At 43.5% G+C, this 13199-nt stretch overlaps 1 protein-coding gene across 5 annotated transcripts in view; it reads right to left on the minus strand.

The window, feature by feature from the left end:
• Window positions 1–9256: 9256 nt before the first annotated feature.
• The window catches only part of CARD11 (caspase recruitment domain family member 11), a 133411-nt gene continuing 129468 nt past the window's right edge, over window positions 9257–13199 (minus strand). For all 5 annotated transcript variants that reach the window (XM_020975231.2, XM_020975234.2, XM_020975235.2 and 2 more), the window contains one exon: window positions 9257–10786. In XM_020975231.2, the coding sequence (XP_020830890.1) occupies window positions 10582–10786 (205 nt within the window). In that variant the 3' untranslated portion in view covers window positions 9257–10581. The remainder of the gene's footprint in view (window positions 10787–13199) is intronic.

Below are 13199 nucleotides of genomic sequence, written 5' to 3' on the forward strand. Positions count from 1 at the left end.
GGCTAGGTTCTGAAAGAATCTGAGCCAGGATGCCTCATCTTACAGTTGAAAGAAAAAGTGCTGGGTCTGAAGTCAGAGGACCTGAGTTTGAATCCTGTCTCTGATGCTTACTCCCTCTGTGACTTTGGGTAAGTCCCTTAACCTGGGCCTCAGTTTCCTCATTTGTAAAATGAAAGTACTTGGCTTAGATGACCTCTTACCCTAAATCCTATATTGTGGGGTCTTCTTTATCATAACACAAGGATGTTTTCAATTAGTTCCACATTTCTGGTTACATGGCACCCAGTGATGATTTTTTTTTTCCAGAAGCATTTACGAATGAAGTCAATGAAGTTTATTGAACGGCCACTGTGTATGGGGTACTGTACTAGGGCAACAGTCTGGATTTGGGGTGGGGCAGAAAAGATGGGACAAATAAGAAATAAAATAAACAACTGCTACCCTGGAGGAGCCTAAATTACTTACAATAACATGAGGGGAATGATAAAGTGCAAAATGGCTTATTGCAAACTGGATACCCAAAAGCCTAGATGTAAGGAGAATAAAGATCTGATGAATAGGAATGATTTGGTGGAGTTCGCTGAAGATAAATAATTTTGAGCCCTGTCTTGAGGGAGATGATGATTCTTTTGAACTTAGTCCTATATAGTGACCTAAAGTCACTATAAGTAAGTAACAAAGTAGTAAGTAACAAAGCCAGCAGTTGAACTTGGGTCCTTTGACTGTGCAGCTAGTGCTTCTTCCAGTGTATCATGCTGGATGTTGGAGGCCATGTGGCCAAGAGGATAAAGCTGATTCTGTATCCAGGAAGATCTGGATTTAAGTTCTGCCTCTGGCTGCCTGTGTGACCCTGGGCAAGTCAAACTTTCAGTGGTCTAGAGCCTAGGGTGTAGAGTAGTGTCAAACTCAGGGGCCAGGGGTCAATATGCAGGCTGCATATTGACTTAGAAAACCACATATTGACATTATCTGTGTTCTATTGTATTTTTAATTTATTTTGCTGAATATTTCCCAATTACATTTCTAATTTGATTTGAGTTACACTCAGGACTGTCTTGGCCTGGCAGCAACCCTGTATTTATGTTTGGTTGTTTCAGTCATGTTGACTCTTTGTGTCAACTCCATTTGGAGTTTTCTTAGCAAAGATGCTGGAGTGGTTTGCCATTTCCTTCTCCAGCTCATTTTGTAGATGAGGAGACTGTGGCAAACAGGATTAAGTGACTTGCCCAGGGTCACGCAGCTAGTAAATATCTGAGGTCAGATTTGAACTTTGCAAGATAGTTTTCCTTCACTCTATCCACTTTGCCACCTAGCTTCCTTGTATTTAACACCTCCACTTTTGGCAACTCTCTGAGACTACAGGTTGCAGAGGAAAGAGTTGACTGCATTAGTACATGGAGTTCTCTTTGCAATGAGATTATAGGTCTGGGCTCATTCCTCATCTCTATGTAATAGGAGGGACACAAGCATGAAATGACAGGAATATTCTGTGGCTCCAGTATTTATCATCTCTTAGAGCATGACACTGAGTTTCCAGGATTGGTTGGCTGTCTAATGTCACCTCGAGAGGGCCAAGCAGTGGGATGAGACTTAATAATAGTAAGATTGTAGTACAGTGAAAGGGACATTGGCTTAGGAATTAGGGTTCAAATCCTGCTTCTGATTCTTATTGCCTATGTGACCTATGGCAAGTCAACTTCCCTGGGCCTCATTTTCCCAATTCATAAAACTGGAGGGTTAGATAAGATGGACTTTGAGGCCCCTACCAGCTTTAAAGCTATGATCCTGAACTTGATACAAAATATTTTTCAAGAGGTAAAAAGATCGAACCAAACAATGTAGATGAGGAGATTCATATCAGATTTTTGACACAGAATCTAAGTGGGGCTGGAAGCAAGAAAGGAGTAGCTGTAGGGATACAAGAAAAGCCATGCATAGAGACAGAGTAAATATTTTGAAGTCAAATTAAAAGTCAACAAAACTAGTGGGCCAAAAGAAGAGTCTGAGCTGGGCAAAGAGCCTACCATAATTTGTTTTTCCTAGTGAACTGGGATCACCAGAGGACTCCCAAATTGGGGAGCACCAGGCTAGCCCTGCCCACCTGATATCCCTAATGAATTACTTCTCTGGTTTACCTTCATATCCTCCTGAACGAAAGGCAGATATGAAAGAAATGATAGTCAAGAATGTTAAGCATTTGCGTTAGCACAACAAGGAAAGCAGGTCAATAAAGGTGTAAAGAAGGAGTAGATAACAAGGAAGCAACCATAGGCACGGGCTAACTTGCACAAAAGCAACCAGAAGCTGGGGTTCAGTCCTGGTGTTTTAAGATCATCTTTGCTTATAGTTTTGAAGGAGCGAGGACACGGGGAGGATCTTTATTGTACCAATGTGGTTGCAAGGTTTGGGTGCTCCTGGGGCTTGCCACAGTGTTTCTGGGCTTCTTTCCTCTGTGCACTGTTAGCCGCCCCCCCCCCCCCCCCGGTGAATTTCCTGTGCTAGACAATTGTGCAGAGTCGTCAGAGGTCTAAAGCATAGAAAACATCAAAGGATTTTGGTGGTGATGAATATGTCCCAAAGTCAGAGATAGATACTTCCTTGACAGCACCTGAGCCTCCTTCCCTCTTCCCTGGGCGAAGAAGCATTAGTCCGCAGGGGATTCTCCTGCCAGGAACTATGGGGCACCGACAGACTAACAGGGAGGTTCTTCCAGAGAAGGCTGGCCTGGGGACAGAACAAAATGAAGAAGGGAACAGACAAGTGAATAGTTAATTACCTTGATTGGAGCTAAGCAACTGTGCCGGAGAAGAATAAAAACATAGGATTTCAGAGTTGGAAGAGATCTCAGTGGCCACAGAGTCCAAAGCATAACCAAAGATCCCCTCCATAATATACTCATTCAGCTTTTGGTCAAAGAACCCCAGTGAGAGAGAGCTCACTGTTGTGAGAAATGAAAGAGTTAAGTTTCCACACAAGTAGATAAGAAATCAGCTCAGACAGGCTAACTTCTCCGCTCAGGGGTGGGAGGGATAACACAATTCTAGGCACATAATGTATGTTAAGGTTGGGGCATATAAGGAAGATTGTAACCCAGAAAGATTAGGACCAATCCTGATCCAGAAGGGAGGAGTTAGGCAATTACTAACTATAAAGCTTGCTCTGGCTTCTTTCACGCGCGCATTTCTCCCCTTCCAAGGACACGTGCCCTCTTCTCGTGAGAGTGGAAAGGACGCACTTCAACCTCTTTAATAAAAAGTCTTTGAGACACCAGTCTTCGGAACTGAGTCTGGGGTCTTCTTTATAATACTATTTCCCGATATAGCCACTTGTGCTTTGGAATAGCTCTCGTTGTTAGCAAGTCTTCTCACATTAAACCTAGGGTTGGTGGCCTCTTTGTAGAGATTATATGGCTTGGTTCATGATCGCACAGTAAGCCAGTGACAAAAAGCAGAATCCAGACTCTGGAATTCTATATGGGGCCACAATATACTTCCCTTCTTGGCTGCTGTGGCTTTTAAAAAATTATTTTAAATTTTCACTAGCCTAATGCTTTATCCTCAGTGCTATGAAGCAGGAATGTAGCTTTAGAGGTAGAAGAAATCTTCAGAGCTAACGAATTGGTTGGATGGTGTAGTGAGTGGAACGCTCAACCCAGAGTCAGGAAGATCTGAGTTCAAATCCTGCCTCAGAAATGAATATGCTGAGGGACTATGGGGTGAGTGATTTCACTCTTTTAAGACTGTTTCCTCATCTGTAAAATGGGGACAATAATATCACCTACCTCCCAAGGTTGTTGTGAGGATAAAATAGGATAATATTTGTAAAGCTCTTTGCAAACATTAAAGCACTATCCTTGTAAGTGCTATTATTACTATTACTATTATTATTATTTTTATTAGTAGTAGTAATAGTTGTAAAATGAGGGGAATGAATACGATAGCCTCTAAAGTTCCTTCAAGCTCTAAATTTATGCTCTAAATATGATCTACAGTCCCTTATGTCTTTCATAGGGACAATATAATGTAAAATGGGAAAGGGATAAAGGTAAAGAGGAGAGGAGGTTAGAATCTCCCGAGTAAAGATACATTAAGTATTCAAATAAGGGCTCGTTAGAATTAGAGTTGGATGGGAAATAAAAAAAATGGGATGGATAACTATGTTGGGGATCATTTAACCTCCGAATAACAAAATTCAAAGAGACCTTAAGCTCTTTTCCTCTCATTTGCTCAAAGTTTCTCCTGAGAACAAGCCCTACCTGAAAGAATGGTTGTCTCCACTAGGCCACATACTTCACCATGGTGATGTTGAACCGAGCATCCGCCGTGCTCAGACACATCCACCAGAGACTGGACAAGGTATTTGTGTGCCCCAGGCAAGGTTTGAAAATCGTGCGCTCTGTATGCTATTGTCCACCAGAAGGTTTGAGCTTTTACTATGCTCTATAAAACACTCAATGTGTCTCGTCCTAGAGGCATACTAATATTTCAGGGAAAGTTACCATCTACATCATACTTTTGCTAATACCCTCAGCTGTTATTGTTCCCCTCCTTCAAATTATTTTGTGTATTTTTATATATCCTTATATACCTGGACATTGTCTCTTCCATTGTCCTTGAAGACAAAGACTATGTTTCATTTATTTTTGTATATGTATCCCCAGTGCCTAGCACAGGGTAGGTTCTTAAAAAATACTTGTTGGCCGACGGGAAAAGCATGTATTTCCTTTCCTCCCTTGAAGAGGTAGGAGACTATAGGTATAAAATGTTGCATATTCTGGATTGATTAGTTTTCTTAACTGCTTTCCCTCTTCCTCTTTCTTTTTAAATTTTATCATAAGATATAGTTCACTGGTTAGGTGGGGGGTATAAGTGAAGGTGATATGAAAACAAAATATATCCCTAAAAATTAAGAGCTCAACAACTATATTTAAAACTGAAAATTAGAAAAACTGTGCATTTGTAAGTTGTAATATTGAAGAGCATCCTTCATTATGTACTCCCTATATTTGTGCCCTAAGTGACTGCCTAACCCTACTTCTAAATTCCAATGCTCAGAAAAGCAATCTCAGCCTGAAAGAGGGTAATGACATTCTGTAGACCCTGGCACTGCTTCCCTGAAAATCCCAAGTTGGCAGAATTTTAGGGTACTGCAGCGGTAGTCCCTGAGTGATACCGCGTTCCCTGAGTCTCCAAAGCAATGCCATTTGAAGGTGAACATAACTGTCCCGCTTATATTTATCAGCGTGGCACAGCTTCTCTCCTGTCATTCTAATCCTTGTGGCAGCCTAGGTAGGGCATATGGGTTACCAGCCCCTCACTCCTCCAACCAGTCTGTCTAGAATAGCTCCTTGACTCCCTAGGGGGTCCTTGACATACTTGGGTCATTTGCAAGTGGCTTCATACAAACTACCTTGGAAATAAAATCTTTTGGTGAAAACCGGAACGGATCTCTAGCTCAACTTTGCAGAGGACTCTGTGGCTGCCCACCCCCCACACCACCCATTCTCCCTACCTCTACCCACATCCCTTTTAAACCTGGCTACATGTGTCAAGCATTGCTGGTTTTTCAGCAACCCCCACAATGGGGGCAGAGGGCTAGAATAAGAGCATGCCATGAGCCTCCTTTGAAACTCTTCCATAGTCTAATTCCTCAGGGTTTATGCTATCTTAGCATCATTTCATGTGTGGAGCAAACCCAAATGGAGTGCTTCATTTCAAACATCTCTATCCTTTCTCTTCTCCAGATCCATTCTCTTCCTTCATCTTATTAGCATAAATAATACACCATATCTCAGGGTGCCTGAGCATGTTTTAAATTACCTTAAAATACACAAACTACCTTCCGATATCATTCCCAAAATTAAACCTATTTTTGTCCCCAGGCCCTTTCCCCACCAAATGCGATTTACATGGGAGGCATGTGTTTGGCCTTACTGCACACAATGGGATAGAGGATTCTGAAATGAAATAAGTAAAAATCAAAATAAATCAGCCAGCCTTTTACTCCAATGTTTTTTCCAAGCACGTCTGTCTCCTCTGTGCTAAGTGCTTTACAGGGAAACACTGTTTCTAAGTACAAACACAAAGCCTCAGCTTGGAGAAAATTTACTGTTTAACTTCAGCTTTTAACAAGATAGAAGTTGAAGTCCTTCCAGCCCTCATCTCCCAACATTTAGCAGTTTATTTGGCCTTAAATAAGCACAAGAGGACCTTGAGAAACATGGCCTTTCTCTCTCCAAAACATCAAATTTGTTTCCAGGGGCAGTTCCAGCAATAGGAGGCATCTTCAATTTACTCTGGAAGGACATTTTGGTTGAGAAGAAATTTCCTTTGCATACGTGGCTTCTCCCACATTTTACGGGCTGGCAAGAAATCCACTGAGCTTAAAATGGGCCTGAAATGCAGATGGGATGGAGAGGAGGGGTCTTTTCAAACAACTGCTCCATTTATTCATTTCTCTGATTTCTATTATCTTAATTTCTAAGGTCTTTAAATAATAGAATGTTGGCACAGAAAGGGCCTGAACAGATTTGCCTTAGAGATCAGTTGTCTTGGTGCAATTCCCCTTTATTCTGCAGATGAGTTCATGGTTTATGATTAAACAACCTAGACCATAAAGTCTCACCCTAAGGCCAAACACTCAGGAGTATCACAATTTACCCCCAATATCAGAGACTATACATAAAGGACAATCAATTAGCAGAACTCACATGTCTAGTAGGGATCCTACCTATTCACTTAAAAAAATTGGATCTGTGATTTCATTGGTGTAGGGAAAACAAGGAGGAATTGGTCTCTTCCAGTGCAGATTTGTACCTGCTTTGAAATTCAGTCTTAGACAGGTTAAGTGATTTGTCCAAGGTCCAATAGCATTCCTGTGTCAGAGGCTGGACATGAATCCAGGTCTTTCTGACTCTGAAGCCTATTCTCCATCACAGACCCTTCTCTTCTTGCTTCCCATCCCATCCAATCAGCCACTGCCGCAACCTTACTTTCAGCCTGCCACTCCTGACCTGACACCACCTGATTCAATACCCTCCATACCACTCCTGAGACCTGAACCTTCACATTAGACTTTCTGAATTCCCTGCTCCAGGCCCCTGACAAGTTAAGCCACTTATTTTTAGAGCTTCTGCCCTAGGGCCCAACCCAGGAGATGGGTGATTGGGTTTATACAAACTGGCCCACTTAGCTCATTAATCTACTGGCTGATTTGAGACACCAGACCATGTTTCAGTTTCACATACCATCTAGTCAGCCAGCCAGGCCACCTCACAGTCTGCCTGCCACCATGTGTCTTTTCTCTCACCTCTCCTTTCCAGAATGAAATACCTTTCTTGGATGACACTCCCCTATATGTATTATAGGTATTGTCTTTACTTGTTAGAATATAAGCTCCTTGAGAACAGGGACTCTTTTAATTAACAAAATTTTTTTTAAGTATCTCCAGAGCTTAGCACAGTACCTGGTACATAACATGCACTTAATAAATGTTTTTTTTTTCTCATCTATTTGTTTAGTCAAATCAAGTTCAGTGTTTGGATATCCATTACATACTATTCTTTTCTCTTTTTGAAGCATGTAAAAAAGTGTTCTGAGCACCACTGAGCAAAAGTATAGGTCATTTTCCTTTCTAAGAGAGGTAGTCACTCATGTTGGCATAAACAGATTCACAGCAACAATAGGGGAAGTCCCAGTAGTGTGCGAGGAATTGGGACTTGGGAGAAGGCGGCTCTGCCTGAGCCCTGCTTCTGTGTGTTCATGCTTCTGTACAGCATGGCCAGAAGGCCACAGCTCTCACACTCAGCTTGGCTTGGGTACTCTTGGAGGCTGCCAAAGCCCCCGATCAATGCCACAGTGCTCTGCCAACATTTCACGCCTGACTAGTTTTCTTTCTTCCATTTACAGATACCAATGTCTGCCCTTGGGTTCCATGGCATTATGGGAAAATCAATTCTTTCATAGCAATATTTGTACCCCAGGCCCAGAGCATTATGGGAAAGTGAGTCCTTTTCAATTTCGACAGCACATGCTTACTACCCTGTGTTTGTTGCTGTGAAGTCCATCATTCCCCAGAGAAGCGGATAGAAAAAAAGGAGACCTTTGGCAGTCGCAAAGTGCAGGAGAAGGTCCTGTCTGCAGGATTAGGAGTAGCCAGCAAGGAGAAGCTAAACCATGAAGGGAAAAAAAGCAGAACAGTGGAGCTTCACAGCACAGGACCAAATGGACTTTACGCTACCAAGAATAAATATCTCAAGTAGAAACTGTTCCTTTTATTGAGAACAAATAGGGTGAGAGTAATCTAGAGGGATTTTAAAAGCAGCCAGGCTAGACAACCTAACAATAGCCACACACACTTCCCAGCAGGTGGAGGAGTTCGCAGGTTCTTTTCTCCTTAATCCTGTTCCTCCACTTCTAAGCAGGTGCAAAATGCTCCAAATATTCCTGGCTCCCTCCCTTTCCCGTCCACGTTCCCTTTCTTGTGCTCTTAATTTCTTCTTCTTTCCCTCCTTCTACCCAAAGTAGAGGATGGTTGGGGATATTATGACCAGAGAGTCATAGGGCTGAGGGAGCAAACGGGTGATGAGAACCACTTCCGTTCTTTGTCATCTGTTTCCTCAAACTCCTACCCATATGGAGGGGCAACACGGTGTACGTGGACCAAGGAATACTGAGGATTCAGCAGGCAGCTGGATAAGAGTGCTGGGCCTGGAGTGAGAAGACCTGAGTTCAAATTCAACCTTGGATGCTTACTATGTGATTCTAGACAAGTCAGTTAACCTCTGTTTGCCTCATTTCCTCTTCTGTAAAATTGGGATAATAATAGCATCTACCTCCCAAGGTTGTTGTGAGGATCAGCAATTGGGCCCAGCTAAACCCTTCACTTTATTTTATAAGCCTGGATCATAGGATCATAGATTTAGAGAGAGATCTGGTCCAACCCCTCTATTTTATAGACGAAGAAAGAAGGCCCAGAGATGTTAAGTGACTTTTACCCAGGGACATACAGGACTTAGGAAGGATTCAAAGGGGAAGGGGAAAACATTTAATAAGCACCTACTATGTGCTGGGCACTATGATCCTATGATCCAGGCCTATAAAATAAAGCCAAGGGTTTAGTTGGGCCCAATTGCTGCTTTTTAAAAACCACACCTGATCATGGTGTGATCACAGAGTTCTCTGGCATTTTGGTTAATGGGAGGAAGGAAGGTTGCTCTGGGCAGATTCTCTCAAAAGGATGAAACAAAGGCAACCAGAAGGATGTAGAATATTTATTCTTTCAGTTCATGGCTTAAATCCAGAGCCTTGAACCTGGTGGTGGAGGTTTTCAAAGGAGTGCCTGGATGAGTAGAGGGGTGATGTGCAGGGGGTGGGAGACAGTGAAACTGAGATAAAGACTGGGATTTATGGTTTCTGAGGTCCCTGCTAGCTCTAAATCTATGACGCTAGGATTCTACAGTTAGACTCTGATGGAGAATTAGCATGGTAGGGGAAAAGAGCCATGAAATAAGAGGCCTGGAGGTCCAAATCCCAGCTCTGCCACTGATTACCTGTGTAACCCTGGCCAGTCATTGCTCCTTTCTAGAATTCAATTTCCTCTTCTGTAAAACAAAGGGGTTGGATTGGATGACCTCTGAGGCTCCTGCCAGATCTGTCTATGACCCTGTGGTCCTATAAATACCATGCAATTAACAGTATAGGGAGACTGCCCACACCCTCCCTACCACCCAGGGGATCTTTTCATCTTACAATTTACAAAGACGCCTGGAGCCTTTTCTGAAATGTTTTGCTTAAGGATGCAGAATTAAACGTACAATACTGGGAAGGGGTTAGGGTGAGAAAATAGGTGATGCTTAAAGTTACTGCCAACTGGAAAATGGAGGAATGATAGAGGATAAATGGAAATGATGGAGAATAGAGGGCTTGGGGGACTTTAATGCAAAAAAAAAATAAACATCAGTACAGTGCACCATGCCTCTTTCACTCTAGCCTGGCCAGGACACCCACACGAGTACCCCACGGAAAGTACCACAGCTGAGAAAAGTGGTCTTGCTTTTGGGGGACCCAGTATGACCAGGCAATGAGCAGAGTCCCTAGTGAGTTACATTCAAATGCTAGTCTGGTCTTGGGGGGAACCCAGAGATCTTGGGTTCAGTGTTCTTTGGCTGAGTCCATGTCTCCCTGAAGATTTCTGTGCTCTGATAACATCAGGAGTGCTGAACTACTGGGATGGGGTCCAGGCAGTTCGTGGAATAAATTACTCCTAACTCCCTCCCACATTTTCTTCCATCCCCACAGTTAAAGCAGCCGCTGCTGTCCCTGGTGGTAGGGGGAAGGGCAATGGGATCTTACGGTGAGGCTGCTTTATCAGGGTGGGAGTTCAGTCCCTGGGGCTCCCATTACCCACAGGCCCGAGTAGCTCCTCCCATCTATGTCTGCTCCATCTGCAACCTGAAAATAGAGCTGGCACAGAAGTAGTGGGGAGCCCCGGGCAATGCCCTGGGTGGGTTCTGCCTGCCCAGACTCTGCTTGGTCAGGGCCTGCGCATCACTGACAAGTCCAGTTCGACCCGAGGCCTGTTTTATAGCTGATCTTCATCGATCCAGATGGTTTTGCGCTGCTCCTCTCCTATCTTCTCCTTGATGACTCGGATCAGGTCCTCCACACTGCTCCACATGTCGACCTCCACTGAGGCATACAGGCAGGGCAGGGCTTCCAGCTCCTTCTCCTTCTGGCGGCACACCCTTAAAAATTCCTCCTCCGTCTCTGGCCTGGGCAGCAGTTTCCTATGGCCCAAGAACAACAGACATACTCAGTGGTGCTCGTGTAAAAGAAACTGCTTTGTCCCCCAACTTGTCCTTGGCAGGAAAGAGGACAATGGTCATGGCAACAGGCTGATGCATTTCATCTTCTGTCTTTGGGCCCTTATGCAAGCTGTTTCCCATGCCTGGAACACGAGGCCATGCTCCCCATCCACTTCTTAGCATCCCTAGTGTCTTTCAAAGCCCAATTCCAACTCCACCTCCTTTACTGATCGTCCCAGCGGCTATTGCCTCCTTCCTCCAATTATTCTGAATAACACCTGAGATTTCTTTGGCACAGAGAACTCAATGAACAAACTCCGTCTCCCAATGCCCATTTATATATCTTGTTTGTATATAGTTGCTTGCGTGTTGTCTCTTCCATTTGCCTGTGAGCTCCTTGAAGGAAGGAATGATTCCCCCCCCTCCCCTTTTTGCATCCTTAATGCTTAACACTGTGCCTAGCACATAGTAGGTGCTTAATAAATGCTTGGTGACTTGACAAGATAAATGCAGATAAACACTTGCTCAGCAATTTATAATTTTAGGGAGCTACCTAGGCTGTTGAGAGGTTAAGTGACGTCTTTAGGATCACGTTGCCAGAATGTGTGTGTGTGTGTGTGTGTGGGCAGGTAGGTGGCACAGTGGACAGAGCATGAGTGCTGGAGTCAGGAGGACCTGAGTTCAAATCTGACCTCAGACACTTCCTAGCTGTGTGACCCTGGGCAAGTCACTTAATCCTGATTGCCTCCACAAAAAAAAAAAGCAAAAAACAACCCCCCCCCCAAACAGAATGTGTCAGAGGCAGGACTTGAACCCCCAGTCCTCTGAAACCAGCTCTCTGTATATAATAGCATAGCTGGTTCTTCAACTGATATTCCCGTATATTTATTTTGCAAATATTTATATGTGTATGTTTGCCCCCCTGAAGGCAGGGACTATATCGTTTTTGTCTTTACACCCTTGGTGCCTACCACAATGCCTGGCAGTGAAGTGGGTAGTGCTGGGCCTGAGGTCAAAAAGACTCGAGTTCAAATCTAGCCTCAGATACTTATTAGCTGTGTGACCCAAGTCACTTAACTGCTGCTTGTCTCAGTTTCATCTGTAAAATGGGGACAATAATAGCACAAGGTTGTTGTGAGGGCCAGATGACATAATAATCGTAAAGCCTGACACATAGTAAGCACTCTATAAATGTTAAGTATTATTATTATAAATGCATGTTTTCAATTGATTGGTATTGTTACAAAGTGTTCAAGACTGAGGTGCTGAACAGAAGTATTGAAAAAATTCAAAGATTCAGGAAACGGTGATATCTCCATTCAATAAAACAAAGCAAATATTTATCAAGTGTCTACTACATGCCAGACATTGGGGGAAGTACAAAGATAAAAATAAAACAGTCCCTGCCCTCAAGCAGCTTATATTCTACTGGATCCTGGATGTGTGCATATGGTGCTGGTTCATAGTTCATAGACTTAGATCTGGAAGAGACCTTTGAGTACATTGAGTACAACCTCCTCATTTTACAGATGAGAAATCTGAGGCCCAGGGAAGCTGAGGAACTTTGACAATTTCACATAGGGATTAATAGAGCAGAGATTTGAGCTTGGGTCCTCTGGCCCCCAAACCCAGTGCTTTGTTTACAGCACTGAGCTACCTCTACTTCCCTAGCTCGGTAGAATAATAATTGACATTTATACAAAGCTTTCAAAGAGTTCAAAGTGTTGTGTGTAGGTTGTCTCTCGTGAATCTCACAGCTTGTCTATGGAGTAGGAACTGAGGGGACTGTGAGGAGCGAAGGGGCTCTGACTGCCGCTGCCTACCCCGTGCCTACTTACCCCTGGTAGGCTGCACCAAAGGCAATTTTTATATTTGCTCTACCTGGCCTTGGCCCGTGTCACACTTATTGGCTTCTTTGCTCCCAGTATATCCCAGCAGGACACAAGGGAACAAGGAAGGCTGTAGGGAAGGGGGGTCTGGCTTTCAGAAATGAAGCACAAAACAGTAACACAATAGGTAAGTAGCCTGTTACTTATAGCATTTAGCACAGTGCCTGGCACTTAGTAGGTGCTTAATAAATGTTTATTGGATAAGTTTTGGGGGAAAAGGTGTGGAATAAAATGCCAGTTAATATAGTGCAAGAGGGCAATGGGGTACCCTTGAAATCAGGAGACTTGGGTTTTAGTCTCACTTCTGCCACTAGCTAGTTAGCTTTGAGACCTTGGGTATGGCTCTCTGGGCTTTTAGTTTCCTCATAGCTAAAATAAGGAGGCTAAACAAGATGATCTCTAGTGCAGGGATTTTTAACCTTTCTGTGTGTGTCTTGAGTTCCTTTGACATCCTGGTAAAATCTAGGAACTCCTGCTCAGAATGATGTTTTTGAATGCAAAAAAAT

Source organism: Phascolarctos cinereus, unplaced genomic scaffold, assembly GCF_003287225.1.
Source record: "Phascolarctos cinereus isolate Bilbo 61053 unplaced genomic scaffold, phaCin_HiC Scaffold_4;HRSCAF=312, whole genome shotgun sequence".
In the NCBI taxonomy this organism is placed as follows: domain Eukaryota; kingdom Metazoa; phylum Chordata; class Mammalia; order Diprotodontia; family Phascolarctidae; genus Phascolarctos; species Phascolarctos cinereus.